Raw genomic sequence first — 24,477 nt, 5'->3', positions numbered from 1 at the left:
CTTGTGACTTGGAATCAAATGGTAAATAACAGAGAAAATGTATTATTAAAAAAATAAAATTCAGGTGATTAAAAATTATATGTGTGTGTGTGTGTGTGTGTGTGTGTGTGTGTAAAATACTAATATTCGTACTATAACACATTTAATTTTAGAATATATATATTTTATTTTATCTGTAATTTAAAATGATAAAATTGTATTTTTATAGCCTTGGGAAAACTTTTGTTGGTATTTTTTTTACTTCTTACTATTTCTAAAAATTTGTTAACGAGCTAACGGTAAATAAACCATTGAAACCGAACAACTTTTGACATTTTGGGGCGCCAAATATATTATATCATTTATATATGTAGTTTGTATAGGCTAGATCAAAATATTTCTTATATTCGAAATACTCATGTACTATCTGTCAATAAGACAATTCTTTGAATGTATTCTAATTTATATTTTTCTCAAAACAAACAAATATGTTAAGGTTAAAGTGATCGTACTTTACAATAGAAACTGTTTATTTTCAATAAATAAAAACGAAAAATGATTCGGAGAAATATTAAGATTACCTTGGGATTGTTGTGTGTGTGCGCGCGCGCGCGTGTGCGTGCGTGCGTGTGTATGTGTGTGTGTGTGTGTGTGTGTGTGTGTGTGTGTGTGTGTGTGTGTGTGTGTGTGTGTGTGTGTGTGTGTGTGTGTTCACCTCAAACTCATCTAATTCACTCTTTGAATTGAATCATACAAAGTAAAATTGAAAATATTTAGCAAAAACTGCATTCAGGACCGGCTCAGAAGAGCATATGTTTTTGGTCACGGTTTTGGAAGGATCCAACGCAATGCCTTCCTAATAGCGAAGTTCCTATACGCAAAAATCATTCTTTTAAATAGTTTTAATAATTACTGATTTCGTTTTTAAATTGACTTATTTTACATTTGAATATAGAGAAATAGCTAAAAATTACAAGTCTATCTCTTGCACCAAATCAAAATGTCTTTGAGACGCACGACGCGGCCGACCCGACGTGGTTACTAGAAATAGATTTCGCGGCGTATTGTTCAAGATGCAAACCTACTTGGGAAAATAACATTAGCACTTGGAACTTTTCATTTCATAAAAAAGTAAAAGTGGGTGTTCTCGGTGAGCAGTATGAAGCTACGTTTACACTGGTATGAAATTGCGCGAGTTTGTGTAGGTACACAGTAAAAGTTGTAGTCTCAGCATGTTTAAGATCAGTGCCACAGTAAGCATATTTGTAGCATAGTTCAAAACGCGGCGATTGAATTTAACAACGCTCAGCATTAAAGTAAATGAATCCGTTCGACGTTCGACGACAGCGACAGCGATGCGCAGGCGCCACCATAAATACGACAATCATTTTAAAAGGATAACAGGATTTTGGACATTTGTCGTCGTTATAGGTTATAAAAGGTATAACACAACGATATCGAGGATTTGAATATATCCTCTTCGTCAGGTGGGGAGGTAATAAATACATACGAAAAACATCCGACCACCTGACGAAGAGGTGGACGACGATCCAATTTCCTCGAAACGTTGTGTTGTATACCTTTTATAAGACCTATAACGATGACAAATGTCCAAAAATCCTGAAATCCCTATCAAACCTTATCATCATCGATAACAAACTATAAACACACTATGTTAACTTTAGGAAGCAGTCCCCACATATTAGCGTTCGTGTCGCTACAAATGACCCCCGGACACTCCCCCTCCTCTGTATTCTACAAGTCATTCAGTCTTGGTAAAGCAATTGTTATTTAATTGAACTCTTCGTTTACTTGTGCTAGTTTTAATTTTTTTGTTGTATTATCCAAACTGTTATTGCTGCTGTGTGTGTTTATAAAGTAACATTTAAATTTGTACTAAAAGTAAAAATTAAAATTCTTATTGAGAATCACTAGTCTACTATTTAGTAATATAGAATGCTACGACCATAACAACAAAAGATTTTAAGCACGTGGACCCCTTATTTTTGGTAATAGAGTTATGAAAGATTATAAAATTTTATAAAAAGGTTTTTAATTTAAAGGGTTTTAGTTATTTTCATTACATTAATATAATACTTAATTTAATCATTAGTTTATTTTAATCACTGGTTATTTTGTTTTTTTTGTATATTGCAGAGTTGAACATTCTTATATATTTCAAAGTTTTTTCTATAACGTAATTAAGAGAACCAGCAGTCCAAAGCACAAAAGAGAACCAGCAGTCTAAAGCGCAAAAATGACCTGTAATAAAGTTAGAGAGTAAGTTTACTTCTTGTCACTTGAATCAAAATGGTTAAATAACAGAGAAAAATGTATTATTAAAAAAAATAAAATTCAGGTAATTAAAAATTATATGTGTGTTTATGGTGTATAAAATACTAATATTCGTACTATAACACATATAATTTTAGAAAATAATATATTTTTATTTTACCTGTAATTTAAAATGATAAAATTGTATTTTTTATAGCCTTGGGAAAAACTATTGTTGGTATTTTTTTTACTTCTTTAAACTATTTCCTAAAAATTTGTTTAACGAGCTAACGCGGTAAATAAACCATTGAAAAATCCGAACAACTTTTGACATTTTGGGGCGCCAAATATATTATATCATTCATATATGTAGTTTTGTATAGGCTAGAACAAAAATATTCTTATATTCGAAATACTCATGTACTATCTGTCAAAATAAGACAATTCTTTGAATGTATTTCCTAATTTATATTTTTCTCAAAAACAAACAAAAATATGCTAAGGTTTAAAGTGATCGTACTTTACAATAGAAACTGTTTATATTTCAATAAATAAAAACGAAAAATGATTCGGTGAAATTTTAAGATTACCTTGGGATTGTTGTGTGTGTGCGCGGCGCGCGCGCGTGTGCGTGCGTGCGTGTGTGTGTGTGTGTGTGGGTGTGTGTGTGTGTGTGTGTGTGTGAGTGAGTGTGTGTGTGTGTGTGTGTGTGTGTGTGTGTGTTCACCTCAAACTCATCTAATTCACTCTTTGAATTGAATAATACAAAGGAAAAAATTGAAAATATTTAGCAAAATCTGCATTCAGGACCGGCTCAGAAGAGCATATATTTTTTGGTCACGGTTTTGGAAGGATCCAACGCAATGCCTTCCTAATAGCGAAGTTCCTATATGCAAGAATCACTCTTTTAATTGTTTAATAATCACTGATTTCGTTTGTAAATTGACTTATTTTACATTTGAATATAGAGAAATAGCTAAAAATTACAAGTCTATCTCTTGCACAAAATCAAAATATCTTTGAGACGCACGACGCGCCGTGGTTACTAGAAATAGATTTCGCGGCGTATTGTTTCAGACAATGCAAACCTACTTGGGAAAATAAAACATTAGCACTTGGAACTTTTCATTTCATAAAAAACAAGTAAAAGTGGGTGTTATCTCGGTGAGCAGTATGAAAGCTACGTTTACACTGGTAATGAAATTGCGCGAGTTTGTGTAGGTACACCAGTAAAAAGTTTGTAATCTCAGCATTTTTAAGATCAGTGCCACAGTAAGCATATTTTGTAGCATAGTTTGAAAACGCGGCGATTTGAAATTTAACATACGCTCAGCATTAAAGTAAATGAAATCCGTTCACGTTCGACGACAGCGAGACAGCGATGCGCAGGCGCCACCATAAATACGACAATCCAATTTAAAAGGATAACAGGATTTTGGACATTTTGTCGTCGTTATAGGTTATAAAAGGTATAACACAACGTTTCGAGGATTTGAATATATCCTCTTCGTCAGGTGGGGAGGTATTAATACATACAAAATCATCCACCACCTGACGAGAGGTGGACGAAGATTTCCAATCCTCGAAACGTTGTGTTATACCTTTTATAACCTATAACGATGACAAATGTCCAAAATCCTGATATCCTACTATCAAACCTTTCATCATCGATAACAAACTTTAAACACACTATGTTAACTTGAGGAAGCAGTCACATTTAGCGTTCGTGTCGCATACAAATTTGACCCCACGGACACTCCCCCCCCTCCTCTGTATTCTACAAGTCATTCAGTCTTTGGTAAGCAATTGTTTTATTTAATTGAACTCTTCGTTTACCTTGTGCTAGTTTTTAATTTTTTTGTTGTATTATCCAAACTGTTATTGCTGCTTGTGATGTGTTATAAAGTAACATTTAAATTTGTACTAAAAGTAAAAATTAAAATATCTTTATTGAGAATCACTAGTCTACTATATAGTAATAGAATGCTACGACGACCATAACAACAAAGATTTATAATAAGCACGTTGACCACGTGACCCCTTATTTTTTGGTAATATAGTTATGAAAGATTATAAAATTTAAAAGATATAACCAACAATTTTTAGTTTCGCTGGTAAATTGTATATATTTGGAGCAGTGGGCGTAGCGAAGGGGGGGGTCCCAGGGGTCCGGACCCCCCCGAAATTTTAAGACATTAAAAAAATGAAGCATTGGAGCAGGAGTAAAAAAGGAGAGTTTATCACTACTCTTGTCTACAAACATTAAAATTGATTGATTTAATTGATGAAAGTAACCGTTGTTGAAAAAATATAATTGTCCTTTCGTTTAAATCATAAAGTATGCAAACGATACTTTATGGGCTCGGCTTTTCGGATAGTGTAAGTGTAATCACGGCACGGTATTTTCTATAGGCCGCGCGGTCACGTGACGTGGCTAAGTAACCTGAACCGTAACAACGGCGAACAGTTTAAATTAGCAACCACTTCGTTCAAAATTCGTCTTGGGGACGTAAAATGACCGCTTAGAAATTAAGTTACGACGTTGATTTTAGGTGTCATTATACTGTAGACGTGTATATAATTAATCGAAAAACAAAATAAAAAAAAAATCACTTTTGGTCGTGAGAAATACACTTTAAAAACTCTAGAACCGATTAAACTTCAACTAATTTGGACTTCAGTGATTGATGTAAACGTGGTGTTTTCGGTTGAGTTAGGACGACGATTTTTGTAGGCGTTACAAACACTATTTGAAGGCGCTAAGTTATGATGTATATTATTGTCTTGAAGACAAATTTCTGGTTGAACTTAAAGCTTGAGTGTTAGACCAGTTTATAATAAAACACATGTACGTGTACAATGGCTATAAACATGTACAGATTTTCTTGATCGTGGCAACAAAGCAAACTCTACATCGGCGTTGGAAATATAATTTACTTGAGCCAGAAGTGCACATACACGGGTAACGCTTACGAAAAGCGTGCGAAGCCGCGGGAAACAGCTAGTATAATATAAAAATAATTAAGACACAATCGAGACATCCCACATTACGCTACAAACACAGCCTATTGTATCATCAGCATAAAGCTGGACTTCGCAGTTATGTTGTTGGAAAACAAAAAATATATAGAGACCCCAATTGCCTTGAGGCACTCCTGAAATGGCCATAAAACCTTTGTTACAGTTTTGACCATCAAAATGTACACTAAATGTTCTTTTTCAACCACAGAATTTGAACTAATAATAAGGCAAGAGAGAATCCCAGAACTGGATGATTCTTTAAGAATGTATGATGGGGAAGCATATTGAATACCTTAAAAATCAAAACCAAAGGCATTCAACCAATCAACCTGACCTCATTATTTTAATCTTAGGATCAAGTATTGCTATAAAAGCCAATTGACTGACCTCTCCTGAAGCCATATTGGTATAGGGCATGTGGTGGAGATTCTATTAATATGAGTAAACTGCAGACAACCTTCTCAAACTTCTTTTGTATGACACCAAGAACTATTGGTCTAAACTTTGCGTGTTTGGGGATCCTTTTTGTTTGATCTTCAGGAAATGAAAAGTAAGGGTATAAAATATGCCTTTGATAATAAACGCTCATTGAGCACCCAGAGTTTTTATTTTCCACATAATTTTGTTTTCATGTCCTTAAGACCTTTAAAAAAAGCATTACAATGGGCATAATCTTGTATTTAATGTTATATTTGGGTTAAGGCTGCTAGAATCCGAAGTGTCTGTGGGCAAATAATGAAGTGAAAATTCATGTGTGGAAGAAGAAACTAATATTTAAGTATTGTATTGATATGCAGGAATTTTTTTAGTAAAGCTAAATTATCAAACTATTCTGGAAATTTGAAAATTCTGTATTATGTCATTGTGCATATATTCTCCTCATTTAAAGTAAACATGAACGAGAGATCCAATTTACTAACTAACTACATGAAGACAAAATATCCAAAAGCAATAAATCATATACAAATTTTAAAATGAGTAATAATGAAGTGCGGAATAGAGTTATCCTGAAGGACTCTTCATAAAATATTCAAAGAGACTGGGAGATAGGAAATGAGGCTTGAACAGGTGGACAACAGATAATACAGTCCCATCTGGCAAAACAATTGAATCCCTTTTGAAAGACAATGGGGTATAGTACAGATTCTGAATGGAACTATATTTCCATTGTAACAGTTATTTTGAATACAAAACTGTGTGCTTACTGTATGTGAGTATTTTCTTTTCTGAATGCACAATATTATGGACGTGCAAATATTTAAACATTTATTAACAATCATAAGACTTTGAATCATAGCCAAAAATTTTAGAATTTTATAATAATTGGGTTTTTTTAAGGAACGATTATATAACTACATAGCCAGCTATTGTCTTTGGCTTGAAATATGATTTTTGTCCAAAACGAAATAAGTGAAAAGAGTGGCTGATTTGAAAACTTGAAACTCCAGTTGTGCTTGTGGTCATTTTGATGTTATCCTCATAAGGTTGATATTAAACCTCAAACAACTTTTACAGCATTATTATTGGTTATGGAGTTAAGGGGATGTCTCATTTTAAAAATGTGATTAATATGTATCTAATTGCCTTTAATTTTTTTTTATGTTGCTGTCATTTATTTGGAAAAAATTCCATACTTTCTACTCCATTGTTTGGAGTAGAACTGAAACAAAAACAAATACAAAAATATTTCATGTTTTTTGTTTCATGAAAAACATTAAAACTGTTTGATTGGTATTTATTACATGATTTAGTCATCTCACATAATTTTACACAAAAAATCTACTTCTCTAATTAAATTAGGCTATTATGTCTGATCTGTTTTCAAAGTTTAGGTTTCTTTTCACCTTTTCCTGAGTCATCCTACATAAAAATTAAGAATGTAAATTGTTTGAAGTTTAATTACTGGTATAACTAGGACTAGGAAATGCACACTACACCAGGTAGTATAGAATAAATTTAAATAACTTAACTCTAAATTTGAATAAACACATGAACTTAATACAAATTTAAAAAATTTAAATGTCACATTTCAAACAAGCTGAAAGGCTTTTATATGAATTTTTCTTCATTTTTGGGGATTTTGGGAGGGGTTCCTATCCCCCTCATCTCCTTTGTAGTTATGCTGCTGGGTTTATCATTGCTGTTGTGTAAACCATATAAGTTCGTTTCACTACAGCTTTCTCTATAGCTACTAACAATAACTCTGCCAACATTTCAACTTGATGAATTTTGGATATTTTTATTAGTTGTATGCAGACATTAGTATTATAAAAGGTACATGTTTTACATAAGGACTATGGAAAAATCTTACTTAGCTCAGAAGGATTCATTTCCTTTAACACGGTGGTAGCGGATTGTATATGTCAAAAAAATGCTAAGCTAAAAATAACACTTTTGTTCTTGGACTCAATCATGCATTTTAATCTTAATCTCTTCTGAGCCTCTGGTCTGATGGTCTTGGTGTTACTTCTTTCTTGCCTGTGGCCAAAGATTGTTTCCTGTAATTTAATTAAGTATTGTAGTGTATGATTCAGATGATTACAGTACGCAGTTCTTATGACAGTAATGCACACATTACCTTTGGCTGAACAGATTTTGAGAAGATTTTTGAGCATCAAAAAACTAGGAATTTCAAGACTCAATGTGATTATGCGAAATTCTTATTCTCACTCACATACAGTACTCTCTCATGTACTCAAGTACATGTGTAGTGTCAATGTTTTGCATTCTATTTGGCTATTTTCTGGCATTCTTGAGATTGCTAGTGTGAAAATTACTAATGGTATAAGTAGTTTAAAACATTTAAAACTTATGCACATGTTGTGGATCTTAGAAATGTGATAATCAAAAACTGGTCAAAGAAATACTTCTTATTTTCTTATATTTTTTAACGTTGCTCAATATATTACTAATTAATCCTCTTTCTCGAAGTCATTTCACTTTTTAATGGCAGACTATTTTTGTACATAATGCAGGGTTAGATTAAAAAATAATAATAGAAATATAAAACAACGTATATCACTGTTTATTATTGCTAAGGATTATGTTTCATTACACTTATGACACACTTATGAATTGTTAAAAACTTCCGTTACTTGTTTAAGGGTCTACTGATTATTCCACTGGTCGTCATCCTAAAGAAATAAAGAGTCAACAATAGCTTTATGAAATTAGTAGCTGGATGATAAAAACCATATAGCAGTAAGGATATAATTTGGAATTTTGGCTTTGACTGTGTTATTATAAACATTTTTTAACACTGTTAAACAATATTTAACAACGTTGTTATTCATTTTTATACTGCTGCAAAATAGATTAAAATCTTTTCATACTGTTTTTTTGATATTCTGGAAAATGTTACCTGTGCACATTTAAATTGAGTCTCCATTAATATAACAACCTACATTTAGCTATCTTCATTAACACTTCTACTCTACTAGAGGGATTAGACATAAAAAAGACACAAACTTGTTGGAAATATATTTATTCAAAACAAACTTGTGATCATTTTACTTGGTACACTGTTCGGGCTGTGACCAAAACCAGGGCACTCTCAACATGGTAAACAAATCTATAATTTTTTTTCTCTTACTCAAATATTTACTACAAATGCATCTCATACTTTGCTAATTTTACGTGTACCTTAACTTTAACGTAAGTATATTATGTGCTTAATGGTAAAGGCTATGTTTATGATTGGTTTATCAATAATATAAATATAAAAACTTTAATCTGCGACTGCCAAGCGCTAAAGAAAATAATTCATCTATGAGCTCTAGGAGTGGGAGGGGTGTAGAACGTCAAGTGAATTGACCCCATTTTAGTGTCACTTCACCAGCAAAACTTTATTGTCTTGAATTCGCTAAGCTAAATGGCGTAGCTACATGAAACTGCAGAAGCGGGGGTAAAATATTATAATATGTGGAGTAAATACACTCAAACATATTATCTTTTATACAAACAAAACAATTAGAGCTCAAAGCTGCAGAATTATGTTGTCAACCTTTTAGATGTTGATGATATAGCAACACAGAGAGAACTTGCAAACAACTTACTTGCACAAACAGAAAGTGCTTACTTGTTTGGATACATTGTTAAAAGGCCAATATATGCCTTCATACTTAAATAACTGTTTAAACCCTACATTATTTGAAAAACACTTCCATTCAAAACTACATTATGTGCAAGTCAATTGCCTAACAAATACATTTTTTATTAACTCCAAACATTTATATAGTCTTATAAAACTTACATTTTGATCTGAAAATATTTTGAGTAAAACCACTGAAAACACTCCTAAATTTTAAATGTTACATCGTTCTCACATGTACACTCTATAAGTAACAGTTTACATTTTAATATAGTCATCAATCAATTGTAGTATAATTACAGGGAAAAAAAATCTGTTGGAAAGTTTCTGACCACTTTTAGGACTCTTTGTGTCGAACACATATACAGGCACTTCACATGTCTCTATGAACATTTACAAACGTAACCTAGGCTTTGTTTTGACTACTTAACCTAAAAAAACAATAAAACCACTAAGCACTGATGTCAAACTAGTAATTCGGACAATTTCAGAAGATTATCATGGCGCTGGAACTGAATCGACGGTCAAGCAATGATATGTTCTACGTAGGCTAAGATATAACGAAAAAAAGAACACTGAATATATTACATAAGCTCACCCTCGGGCGTACCTTAACATTACTAACAGCGTGAGACTAGCTACGTACAAAATAAAAACTATTTCGATATTTAAAAAATCATGATTTTCTTTTAAGCAGGATATAAACATTGATTGAAAACACAGAAACAGATAAAGAGGAGCTCTCTTATAAAAGACTTCTACAGTGTTTAAAAGACATCGGTGGTCACCTACGCCACAACTACTTTTACGGGTTTAAAAACTGTCATCAAAGAAAACAACGACAGCTCCCTCCTGTGGATTCAATTAATGTTTGTCAGACGATAAGTCCAAGGCACACTGTCTGGGAAAGAATAGTGGTAAGAAGGCAAAGGAGAGGGGAACCTCTCGAGAGGCAACTAGAGCAAGTGTTGTGTGTCGTGTTGCGTCGCACGGCGTCACGTCACGTGATTACACGTACTTGGTCGACCGACGACATCACAGCCTACCCAGATACAACAACGGACATCTGCCTCAGTAGAATACTTTGGTTCACTTCACAGATTCTTGTTCTAAACTAATTAACTATCCAGTACCCAACGCTGTTGTTGGGGTAAAAAGAAACAGTTACACTATTGAAATTTGAAATTCCATAACGACACAGCAATATTAACAACACTAAATTGGCAAACTTCACATTGTACTGAATCAACTAAACGCTAATCATGACAAAAATAAAATTCTACTGTAAGAAATATTGTAAAACCACAAAATAAAATTATGTTTATTCTCAAAATAATCTCAAATTGTGCGTAACCGGTAGCGTAAAATATACCGACCTGTTTAACTTTTAAGTCCTACTACAGTACATACAACATCTGGGCAAAAACATCATACTTTCATAGCGGATAACCTCAAAAAGTCTGCTTGGCTTTGATTGTGAGATTATAGAAGTTAATTAATTTTTACTGTACAGTTTACTTTCTATGATTATGGGTAGTAAACCTAAGCAAAATATTAAATATTACAAAACTGTTTATTACTTTATTAATATTAATTTTTATCAAACTACAAATTAAAAAAAAATAAAATGGAACACAACAAACCAACTTACTGAAACTTATTGTAATTGAGTTGAAATTAATTGTGTATTTAATGCTAAAATTTGTCTTAGTAGTGTACAGAAATAGCCAAGATATTAATGAGGTTAACCATTACAGGCAGACGTCCATGCACTCACCACTACATAAACGCCACTGCTATATATCAAGCACTATAACCTATTTATAATGTCTTTTTTCTTAATTAAAACACAAGACACAGAATCACTCAGGTCCTTAAGCTCATGTTTTACTTGAAAACACAATGAAACATAACAACAATATTTTACACAAACACTTAAAACAATAACAGGGAACTTAACCTGCCCTCGTGGGGGAATAACAAAATAGGGCTGTCAAATTTTTTGTTAATTTACACTCAGAATATATTAAGAAACCAGGTTTGGTAAAAATTAAAGCAGCTGTTTAGTCAATGTGAAAATAAAAATCATTGTGGATTTTTTTAAATAGTCTAGGTGAAAATACTCATCTCTGTATATTTTATTCTGTCATACAATAAAATTAAAATACTGATTAAAAGGCTAATTTACAAAGTGTGGGTTTAAATTTAAATGTCTTAAAACGTAATACTAAGCTTTATTTGACGTATATAATACATATATAATTTTAACCAAAAGAGATATTAATATTTGAAGAGAAGTGTTGATGATATTAGATTAAAACATTTTAATCAACATTTAAATAGTAATAAAATAGTAAAATAAATAGCAAACATTAGAAAGAGAGAGAAATGATATCACTATTAAGAATTTCATTAATGTTACAAAATTAATTATTTACACAATAATAAATATTTAGCATTAATATAAAAATTCATGAATATTCAGTTCTCAACAATAATTTTTAAATGGAAAACGTTAAAATGTTATAATAACTTTTAATATAATATTTTACAAATTAAATATGAACTGTTTTAAAAAAAATTACTTTAAAAGGCATATCTATATAAAAAATTTAAAATGAAAGTTCCAGTTTACCACTCCATACTATTGGGTAAGAAAGTTCTAACACAAATTTACTACATATCGGATTTACAGACGTCACAGATTTAGTTCTAGACACCTAACCAAACCTGATTTCTTAAATAGAACATTAGTTGTTTGTTGTCGAGACGGGTGGGATTCAACTGAACAATCCTATGAGAAGTAGGTAGCTCTGGTATCTGTGTTGGACCCTAAATTGTGCCACTGGGAGGATTTTCAATCGTCAGTATCCACCCAGTCGATCCTGGCCCACTCGGGAAGCTCCGTCTGATAACTCCACCCTGGACCCTGGACATGTCAGACAGTTAATAAATTACAGTGTATTCAACAGAACTCAAGAAAAGAATTGAACTGAACATATGATTGGCCCTGCTATGAAATTTAAGGAAAAAAATTCGAAGGAGCGAGTATGCAGGATGATTGTAGTGAGAATGTTGAAGAATTTCAAGAATGAGCCGGTTCTTTTCTGGTTTGATCTCTCAGATGTGTACGGTTTGTACAGTTGAGGCACTTCAATGAATTATGTATAACATTTAACACATTTGAGAGAGAACTAAGATAAAAAATGTGCAAGCAATAGTAAGAATAATATAAATGTGTATTGTATGACAAATTAAAAAAAAAAAAACAAAGTTATTCACTGTTATATATACTTGCTTTCCATTTGGAATTGATTACATTCTAAGTCTATAAAGATTGAAAGCTGATGCAATACCAACTGGAAGCAAGTTTTGAACGGTGGTGTACCTTGTCCGAAATTTCTATTATCTGAAATAGGCTTGGTCCCATCAAATAACTGTTCCCTTATTGTTAATCAAAAGAATAATAAATTAAGTTTAAGTTTATTTCCGTAGAATGCACATATAAATAACATTATGTATATTTAGTGATAGTAATTCAAAGATATATAGATAAATTACTTTTAAAATGAGTCTGTCGGAACTGATCGTTTGTGCATGTTGCAGAGCACATGAATTCATCTATGCTCCACTATGATGTCACTAACAAGGGGCCTAAAGCACTGAAATGATTGAAAACTGCATATTTAGACTTATCGAACATTAATGGTAAGTCATTTATCTATATTTGTTCAGCACCACTTATAGGTTTATAACTATTTCCCCCAGGCAAATGTTTTAGAGTTAAAACTGTACTTTAACTTCCTGTTAGTGACGTTTGAACTGACTGAAGTATACAGGGTGGGCCATAGGTTGTTTGACACTAGCAGTTACTCAGTATCAATTTGACTTTAGTGGTAGCTAATCAGCTGTCTGTTACAACAAGCCTGTTATAGGTTATGATGAAATTAGTAGATTATAATAGTATATTTACTGAAGTAATTTTATACGATAATTAAATACTAAATACTTTAATTCTAAACTTTCAGTATAATACTAATAATTACTGTTGCAATTAATTTTTGTCATATGACTTATAGCCTACAGGGTGGTGTAGGCTACTAAACTTACCCTATACTTCCAAGCGTGCAGGTACATAACGAGATCCCGAGGCTTGGGGTCACGGTATTTGACCTTACACTCGTAGCAATGGGGGTCACTGGTGAGTTTATCAGGATGGAACGCCAGGTCAGGGGCCTCATGCCCCGTCTGGGTGGCAACTGTTACCTTGGAGCTGCGAGCACACGGCAGGGGTGGTGGTGGAGGCAACCCTCCCTCACATGGTGACGGCTCTCTACTGGGGCCTATTGGCAACATTAGGATGTCAGGATCAAGTAATGTGACATAAATAGACATGAAGAAACCAGTAAAAGTGGTCGTCTTCTGTTGCAAATGGAATGAATGATGTATAACATCTTAAAATGGTCTCGCTACAGAGCGTCAACTACAGTTGACGGAAAATTGTTTCCAGCTCACTGTTCCCACCAGACACCAAGCATGGTGAGATAGACATCTGCATAGACCAACTTTAAAACATGTTTTCTTTTATTAGCACCTAAACTATTGAAATATACATAAATCAATAAAGAAAACTACAATTTTCATTTTAAATTATAGTGTATATTATAGGTGACGGTCTATAGTATACCATGCAATGTATAGACCGATTGCAACTATATTTAACGTACCGAACATAATTTCTATGGTGGTGTTTGTTATCATCATCAACAATTAAATAAAAACAATATATTTTTAATATAAACTACGATTTTGATTCATTCAAATATGGAATAGACAACAGCACACTATTTTGACATTCCTGTTGACCGACAAATAAAATCTTAACTCAATAACCAAATTGGTTGCAAGAGTCAATAAAAATACATTGTGTTTGCGTCCACCACTAGTTGATGTTGTCCAGTGCATTCAACCCGAGCGTCACTATAATAGTTAACGTCGGTTTGAAAAGAGATTTTGGCGTTTAACCTATATTTGAAGCTGGATTGTGGTGATAGTTTTTTTTACATTTTGGTGGTAAACTTGTTAAATTGAAGACTGTTGTTATTTGCACAGCTAAATTAAATAAATATATATATATACTAATACTTCAACTCTTTTTTTGTAAAGCTTTTCATCAAAACACTGAAATCTCCAAACACTTACAAAAGTAAATATAAAAAATGTATGATATCTTGTAAAGAACAAATTTGAACTGAGTAATTCGTCTCAGTTGATAAACTACTGTATTCTTTTCATGCAACTGTTATTTTTCAACAGCTATTTGCAGAGTAGACATCAGTAAATGTATGTTAATGGGAAGTTCTTCAGAACCAAAGACTACATGGTGTACATCAGGAGTCAATTCTGGGACCTAGCATGTATGTAATGTAATAAAGATGATCTGCCAAGTAATGTAGGCTCTTATAAAGCAAATTTTTTTTTAATATTCCAATGATACTGGCATAAGTGTTACGACTTCTAATGTTACTCGTATAAGCCAGGATAAAGTAGTTGAGAAGAGTCCACTTCTGGTTCTGATTGTTATTGTGCAAATATGTTAATTTTAAATGGTGATAAGGATCAGGATTGTTGCATAAGAGAAATAAGGATAATGTCTCTCTTAAATCCTTATGAATAACTGAATAACCTAATCTGAATGACATAATCATGTTAAGTTTTGATGCTGTTTAGCCAAAGAACTTTTTATGCTATGTTCTCTAAAAGATGTATATTATTCTGTACACCAAACATGACCTTTTTAATATTCCAAAATCAGATGATCTTCATTCTTATGGAACACTGTAAGAACGGATAAAAATAATTGTAATCTTCAGATATTTGGTACAATATTTGTTTACCTTTGTCATCATCATCATAATTGAGGAGTGGTTTGAACATGGAGAGATCCGAATCTCCGTCCATTCCTAGCCAGTTTTCAGCATTGTGGATGGAGATGAGGTCTCGTATCAGATCCTCGTCCGACTTGCCGATGTTTCCTCCTCGTCCCTTCTCGGGGCCGAAAACCAAGTGGTTGTAGAGAGGATCGTTTACCACAGGGTAACCTGGACATTCAATAAGGCTTTATGATATGTCAAGAGTATCCATGAAAGTAAAGATGACAAACATATGGTATGTAAACTTACAACCATCAAATTTCTGCCAAGGCTCTAAACCAGTGAGATACGGGTGAAAAATTAATATTTTTTTATACTGTCAACGACATAGACCATCAGACTGCCTCACTCCCCGTGACCTATGGATGAAGAACCGGTCACTCAGAGACCCAGAGCAACACCAAGGCAGAAGTTGAATTAGCCAACTGGCCCAACTACCAACCAGCAAATGAGGAGGCAACGGATGCTTACGCAAAAATGCCCAGCGCAACATTAAAGTCATCCTGGCTGAGATCGTTGCAAAGTTGAGCGTCCTCACCAAACTCTTCAGTGAGGTAGTCACCATTTGCAGCTAACTCACCAGCTGCAAGACAACTCAGGGACCGAAGGATCCCCGCCAACAGGAGCAGTCAGTGAGCATGTTGCTCAGATTCTGCCCAAAGACGTGGAGGAGAGTTCTAGAGGCCATCCTTGCGATGTGATAAGAGATATGCACTTCATTACCTAGAGTATATTATTTTATATATACCTAAATTGTTTACACCCAGTGTTCATACTCTGGGTGCTAATACTAAGACAAACCTAAAGAAATTATTTAGCTAAAGAAAAATTATATTTTAATGAGTTTAGAACTACTTATATACTAGGTATTCTTTTTATTGTTTTCACACACTGGCTGTGGCTTATCTACCTCTTCCAAAACAGTATCTGACTTATCTACTTGTGAATGTGCATATACTTCTGAAATAATAAGCACGTGTTGATATTACCTTTATCAATAGTCTCATTACTGTGAAATAACAATAATAATAATAACCATTTTTAGTATCGTTCAACAATTAGTAGAAGGTAATACATAAAGTTGTATAAAATATAAATAATTTATAAAATTGTTTTGTAGCCAATTTTTCTATTGCTAAATGTTTTTACATTAGTTAATATTTTATTTATTAAATATCCATTATCTTGAACAAAATTATTTTCATCACGAGGAGGATAAGGTAAGTAGAAAACATTTCTAAGCCCATGAGTATATTGTTGAAAGAACTTGAGAACAATGAAATGTTAAGATTCCAGGAAGCTTTTACTGAAACACAGCGGCCCCTTGGGGAAGCAACAGAGACGTGAGGAGCCGAGACTGAGTTGTGGCCCCGTGGGGACCTGAGTGGCTCCGTTGACCACCAGAGACCTGCTGAAACTTTGCCACTTACCGCTCTTACGCCCCATCGCGCAGTCTTACTGCGATTTAAACAGCTGTGTTACTTTCCTTCGAGAGAACCCGTATAAGTTTTCTCATAAAGCTATTGATGTTTTTTAAACCTAACACTGTGTATTGTAAACATAATTTATTTTTGTTACCAACCTTAGGTGATAATAGAGTGATGTACAAATTGATTTATCACATTAAATAAAACTTTTTAGGGGAAACATTGATGGCTTAGTCTGTAATGTATACAGTACACTTTTTATAACAAACATGGCACTATCACAGTATGGCGCCATTATGAAGCAATTTGCACAATAGTTTTTCGCTTCTAATGATTTGTAGGCACAGTATTTTAAAAAAATGATTTTGCCTTAATAATCTATGATTCAGTATTGAAACTAAAGACTGGCATAATCATAAATCATCATAAATTTAAAAAAGCAACACAAAACTTACTAGTTTAGTGATCTTTTTTAAATATCAAGAGTTAATATATTTTTAATTATTATGATGGATTTCTTTTGTTGTGCTTTTGAATTGTTTGCTGGTGACTTCCAAAATCCAGTACCTTCAATACAGTCATCATTACAATGTTTTACATTATATTCCCTCCAAATTGCAAATCTATCAATCAAATTAAACTACAATATATTTTCAAATAGAGCATAGTAGAGTTAATTGATTTAATATGAAACAACACTAATGTTGGCTAAAGTAATTATAATTGAAAAATAATTTTATTTTGTATGTTGGTTAATAATAATATAATGGTTAATGTTGTATAATGGTTAATAATTGAATAATTGGTTCTATTAGTTTTTCCATCAAAAACTGGATCCAACCTATCACTATCAAATACAATGAAACAATTTCGCTTGAACCCATATTGACTCACCCAGATATTGCAGGTGTACCCTGATTTGATGCATGCGCCCCGTGTGCGGCAGACACAGCACCACGCTGGTGTTGGTCTCCGGGTTGTACCCTAGCCGCTGGAAGGTGGTGTTGCATTCCTTCCCCTTGGGCGAGACCTTGCAGACTCCGATCTTGTAGCTGACAACTTCTATCGGCTCGGCACACTCCACAACACTGGACACAATCATATTTCAACTAAACTCATTCGAACTTATAACATAAAGTAGAAACACGTATATAACAAGATATTTATCAACAACAGGCTGCTTGCCCATGTAGGCTAATTTTCAAGCGTTACGTATTATTGGTTCACAGATTTTAGAGCTATAAACATTCATTTCCAAAATAAGGGTAGGCTCTATACTATTTATAGTATTTTCCTAACATGTATTAATTAAACTCAAACTCACCAACCGCCGAGAGGTATCATAAAAAGCCAAATGACAAAGAATTTGTGAAAAAGTCAAGGAAAGAGAAAAATGGTTTGTGCAGTACAGTTGGAGGACTTTAGCTGTGCTCGTAGGGCCCTAATACAGTACTACCTTTCAACAAATAAACGCTATCTGTGTGGCGGGTTGCGTTTACGTGCTAGCCGCTGAGATGAAGGCGCAACAATCGCTTAAACTCACGATTTCGATTTGCAGATTAGTATTGACAAATACGTTATTTTCAAAAACACGTTAAACAACACTATAACAACTAAAAACAAGGATAAGCCCTATTATTGCTATTATTCGGTATTATCTTATTATTTAATTCCACCACAATCAGCACTGTCACAAAACAGACTGATTTTAGCGAGTGTGGTGAGTTATTTGGGCCAATACGATTCCCGAAAGGAGGGTTTTACCCATGAGTCACAGAAAATGTTTTCGGGACGCAGCGCATAATGCTACCCCGCCACCCCTCTCGCCCATCACCACACACTCAAGGTCACGCGCACAGCTAAAGTCCTCGAACTGTAAAGAGAGACATAAAAGTTCAATAAATAAATTGAATTCAGTATTTGGAATAAACTTAACTTAAAAAACGATTTAGACATGTTTTAATAAAAAAAGAGAGATTATCTATTTTATTATTATTATTTTGTTCTAAGCTCATTTTTGAAAAAACAAGTTTAGCATTCTTGCTTCTATATTGAATTACTTTGATAACAAATAGAGGAATATATTTATAATTATCACCTGTACCTTTATAGTTCTTTCTCTAGTTATCTACAGTGTCTATAAAATGGTTTTGGTGATAGCCACTATTAGTAATTTTGCAAGTGGTATCAAGTACTGGCCACCTCATCCCATATCATACATAGCAGTTACATAACTAATGAGTAGTTAGTTAGTCATATCAACAAAACACAGAAATTATAAAAAAATTACCAGAAGGAGGTCATGGGTAACATTTGTTGCAATACGTTCAGGAAGTACTGCTGTTTTCCGATAATTTCCTCCAGTACAGATACCACTATAAATTTGAGATGTTAACTACTAGTATATCCTGCTAGCACAAAATCTTAACCATACAGAAAGAAATCTATAATGCCCGGATCAGATATGACTGATTACGCTTCTACATTTTTTTGTTTCCTGGGTAGGTCCAGCCTCCCTAGTGTGCCATTGAATACAGTTTGACCCCTAAGTTACAGTCCAATTTCTAAACAAAAGTTCGGATATACAACAAAAAACGTGGTCTACACTTACTCGGGGAACTCGCCCTCAACCCGACAGACATACTCCTTCTGCACCTGGCGGTTGCGTATCTGGTGTTCCATCTGGCGCGCCTTCTTGGGCGTCCGACCAAACAGGAGCAGTCCACTGGTCAGGCGATCCAGACGATGAATGGTCCTGAGGTTCTTCAGGTGGTACTCCTTGGCAAGGATGAAGACTACGGTGTTGTGTCGGTAGCGTCCGCATGGGTGTACCTATGGCAAGTGGTATTGTTACATACATAGGAGAAAAAATGTTTCTCCAAATTAGATTGCACAGTGATACGATTGAAAACGTCAAAGACAGCTCTTTCTTCATCAAATTTCTTTCTATCATCTTTACTGTTTATGAAAGGAATCAAAATAACCATACAGAAAGGGAATATTGGAGGGATAATAAATAAAATATTGTAATTAGCTACATTAAAACTCTGTGACTTATGAAAGAGCCCCTGGCTTTTCTATGTTCACAGATCGTACAATTAAATGTTTCAACAATGTAAGTATGATAGAATACCAAAATATTACTTTGCCCATACATCACTTCAATCCCAATACACAAAAGGAAAATAGACAGAGAGGTGAAGGATCAATGTAACTGTAAAAACATACAAGAGTATGGCACTACAAGAGTCAATAACTGATAATTATTAAAGCCAAAAGTTTCCTTCAATTTAATTAAAATATTTTAGATTTTTTGTATTGAAGCATTTAAGTTTTCAATTTTATAGGTAAATTATTCTAAAATAAGTGGAATTTGTGATTTTTCTCCATTTCATAAATTAATAAAATGTCATAATAATTGTGATTACTTTTAAGTAATAATTAAAATTTTATCAAATAGAAACATAAATGTACAACTCTTTAAAAATAACTTCACTTACAAGATTAAAAGTAACAAAGTTATAGCACAAAATTAAATATTAGCTTTTTCTAAACACTCTTTAATTTATTGATTTAGACACTTTTTAAAATCACCAATACAATTAATATGGAACAAGAAACTACATGGAAATATTTATAATGGTTATTAATCAAAATGTACAATTTACTTCATATTGGTTCCTAATAATAGTTCAGATACAGTTGCTATTTTACTAAATAAAATGCATGTCTTGCAATTCAGTTCAATAACAAAATAATTTAAAAAATGAATATGTAAACATTTGACAATTTTTTAATTGTTGTAATGATTAGACATTTTTATCTTATTTAATAATTTTACTTTTTAATAAGTAGTATACAGAGTGGTATTAATTAAAACAAACTACTATAATTTTTATTGTATAATTAATGAAACCATTTGTTAATATTTTCATGGATACAATAATATTGTGCTAATATTAAATTAATACTTGCCAAACAAATAGAATTAATTATAAAAATATCTAGGAAACAAGGAAACAAAACGTTTGAATTATTTACAAACAAAAATTATGAACTAAATATTTATTTAACCCATGCCAGCCCAGGATATAAAGTGATTAGGCAACACTCAATCAACTGTATATACAGTACATTGTATGTGGGGGTACTACACTGGACTGTGACAGGTTAAATATTTTGTATTTTTTACCTTCTGTAGTAAAAATGCATGACAAATAATATTAAAAAGAATAACATATTTATAATCACTAAAAAAGGTATGGTACACGAAAAAATAACATGTATTCATGCATGTTTACATTTAAATTCCATGCCACAAATAAAAAAGGAGATCAAAGTACAATGTATATATTTTTATAAAATACATAGCTTCATTTTCTACTTGACTTTCAATAACACACTCAATGACAAACATACTACATATGTTAATTTTACATTGAAGTTTTGTTTTCATATGTAATTATTTCATTCCTCATTTGAAATATTGAAATATTAAATTAATAAACAGAAAACACTACGTTAATTATTTACAACTCTAATCTGGAAGTTGACCATTGTGACCAACAACACAAGCAGGTTGGCTTTTTATTGTTAGCGGCAGTTGTACCAACTGTCTCCACATTCAAACCTTTGACCAAATAAGAATGTTCAAAAGTCTGTTATGGTTTTTAATCACATAAAGCTGTTTGTAAAGAGTTAAAAAAATTAGAAAATACTTAAGGAGATACAAGGAGAGCAAATACAAAGCTTTAAATTCTATAAGACTCAGTTACCTAAGTATCTAAACTTCTGACTGTTTCCCGCCCTAGTAAAATGGTAGGCTACCTGATTTATTCTCTACATAAAAGTAATTGGCGAACTTTGACTAATGGAAGTTATAGGGTTAATTCATAATTTTTAATGGAATGACTTATTAAACTTTACAATAAGTGAAAGATATTTTTCATGAGACAAGAAAACTATTTCTGCCCACCTTAGCTGAAATTGTGGCTATTTTACTTTTTATCTATCTTAACCTTTTTTGATAAATAATCCCTACATTAGAGGAGTAAATCAATAAAGTAGACTTCCATGGTATTGTTGGGTAGTTTCTAAGGTCAAATTATTTTCTTTCTTGGGATAAAAATTGGCGAGAGACCTTCTTGAAGAGATAGAATTTCATGGAGGTTTAAACAGAAATAGTATTGATCACCCTTATATACTCGAGATATCCCAAAACAACCAAATGATTAGTAAGAGAATATTTAGGCCCTACTCCTACATCATTACAACCAGATTTATCAATAATCATCTTGAACAGGGTCATTAATGCAGCCTATTATACTCCTTCACATATAGGGTGACAATGACCACAGACATCCCTGAGTTAGGTATGGCCTTTTTCAAAGATTAAAAACTATCTATTTTGACTACTGCAATATGATTTGTTTATCTTTGTAAAACATTCTGTAATATATAACAACGGCAAATGTCTGAAAATCTATTGCCAGTAAAATAACATCATCTTTACACATACAAATAGAGTGCCCAATTCCAACAATACAAGTCCCAAAATGATTGGAGCGATAGAGGGACATCCCTCTCAGTTTGGTTGAGAGCAAAGTGAATCATACTTATGTAGCCTTAATTTTGCCTCTATACTTCATATACAAATAAAGAAATAATTCCTTCATATAACTAGTATATTTCATGGAACCAGAAAGAAAGCGTAAATTTGTATAATAGTTTACTTAGCAGGTTTTGTGATTTCAGCTTAATACTTATACATAAATGAGAAGCAGACCATACATGCTGAGGATGGAGAGCAAAATTATTATTTAGTGAGTACCTAAGAATTAACACGAATGTACATATAAAGTGTTATGACATTGGTCAGAAGCATGGCTGAATATCTAATGTCAGCTTTAGACGTGGGAGATACAACAACTGCAATATTCCTGGACTTCACTAAGGCTTTTGATTGTTTGAGTCATGACTTGCTTCTCAAAAAACTAGAAGACCAAGGGATCAGAGGAACTTCAGCAGATTGGTTCAGGAGTTACTTAACAGGCAGAACTCAGGCAGTCGAAATAAAAAATTTAAATAATGGAGTAACAAAAAGAACTGTCTCCAAAGCATTGCCAGTTGACAGAGGCGTCCCACAAGGATCAGTACTGGGCCTAATTCTCTATATCATCTTTGTCAGTGATTTCCCTGAATATATCACAAACTACTGCTCTATGCAAATGTACGCTGATGATACAGTCCTCCTAATAAAAAATACACACCCATCACAATTGGAAATAGAGTCCTATATAGCAATAAATCTGGCAATAGAGTATTGTCAAGCAAATGACCTAGTACTAAACAATACCAAGACCCAGCAACTGGTATTAGGAAGAAGAAAAGATGAAGTACTGGAACTGCCGGAGGCCGAAAGGGTGGATAGTGTGAATTACCTTGGAGTAGTCATAGATGAAACTCTCTCCTGGAACGACCAGGTTGACCAATTATGTGGAAAACTTAGCTCAGCATTATATGTACTACGAAGACTAAAACAAATTGCCAGTGCGGAAGTTGTAAGATGTGCTTACTTTGCTCTGTGTGAAAGCCACCTCAAATACGGGATAATTGTATGGGGAAGCTCCTCCAAAATTAACATGCAAAGGGTACTCGTGCTACAGAAAAAAAGCAGTCCGTATACTAACAGGATTAGGACCCCAGGAATCCTGTAGATATGCCTTTAAACAGGAAAAATTACTGACTGCAGTAGCTCTGTACATCCTAGAAGCAGTTATTTATGCCAGTCAACAAAACCTGACAAGAGGAGCTGATGTACATTCCTACAACACAAGAGCGGCACAAAATTATACACTTCCAACCCATCGACTGACCCTGTTTGAAAAACAACCCACATATACTGGATACAAAATTTTCAAACATCCTACCACAAGAGGTCAAAAACACCACAAGACAACAGCAGCTCAGAAGAAAACTGACTACCTGGCTTCTTCACCGCCCTTACTACTCAATTTAGGAATTCCTGGACTGGAAGAGAAATGATGAATCAACACCTTTTCAACCAACCTGAGGATTAATACAAATTTACATTATTTGAATACCTATGTAATGACACCATTCTAATCTCAAAGATTATGAATAAAGCATATTGTCTATTGTCTATAGTCTATTGAAGTTTCCAAGATCTGATAGTAGTTACCAATTACACAATTTCATGAATTTTCATGGAGCAACAGAATTGAATACTTTTCATAAGCATCTTTCCACACTTCTGCAAAAGCATGTACGATGACTTTCATTAGAGCCTCAAATCCCAATAATAACAAAACTTTAAAAATCACAAAGATTCACAGTTTTTTATGGATTTTAATTATTAGAATAATAGATAAGATAGATATGTTGCTTCTTTCCCTGCCTTCAACACTATGGTGTTGAACTAAACCAACTATGGTGTTAATTTAAAGAACTCTATGGAGTTCTTTAAATTAAGGCTGAAAGACGGTTTTTATTTCAAAATGTGATACAAAACTGAGATCAGGAGATTGATGCTAAATGTATTGATTTAATTTGTAAAAACAGTTGTTTGAATAAACTAATATTGTTGTTGTTTGTATAATCCTAACAACTCAATATTAAATCACATTAGACTAATGATTAAGGAAGGAAAGTAATGAATTAAAGGGACACCTTGGGATCACAACAAAAACAAATACCACCAAGTTATAGATTAGCCTTTCAAACTATTAATGAT

The 24,477-nt window shown here is 33.1% G+C and overlaps 1 protein-coding gene across 2 annotated transcripts in view; it reads right to left on the bottom strand.

Moving 5' to 3' along the window:
- Nucleotides 1–8,742: 8,742 nt before the first annotated feature.
- Nucleotides 8,743–24,477, bottom strand: part of LOC124364938 (RNA pseudouridylate synthase domain-containing protein 2-like) — a 159,769-nt gene continuing 144,034 nt past the window's right edge. For both annotated transcript variants that reach the window (XM_046820767.1, XM_046820766.1), the window contains exons 7-11: nucleotides 19,336–19,556; nucleotides 17,619–17,812; nucleotides 15,262–15,465; nucleotides 13,475–13,707; nucleotides 8,743–12,293 (exon numbers count right to left, since the gene is read on the bottom strand). In XM_046820767.1, the coding sequence (XP_046676723.1) occupies nucleotides 12,222–12,293; nucleotides 13,475–13,707; nucleotides 15,262–15,465; nucleotides 17,619–17,812; nucleotides 19,336–19,556 (924 nt within the window). In that variant the 3' untranslated portion in view covers nucleotides 8,743–12,221. The remainder of the gene's footprint in view (nucleotides 12,294–13,474; nucleotides 13,708–15,261; nucleotides 15,466–17,618; nucleotides 17,813–19,335; nucleotides 19,557–24,477) is intronic.

The sequence above is a fragment of the Homalodisca vitripennis genome, chromosome 6 (genome assembly GCF_021130785.1).
Source record: "Homalodisca vitripennis isolate AUS2020 chromosome 6, UT_GWSS_2.1, whole genome shotgun sequence".
In the NCBI taxonomy this organism is placed as follows: domain Eukaryota; kingdom Metazoa; phylum Arthropoda; class Insecta; order Hemiptera; family Cicadellidae; genus Homalodisca; species Homalodisca vitripennis.
This window is presented reverse-complemented; position numbering and strand designations above follow the sequence as displayed.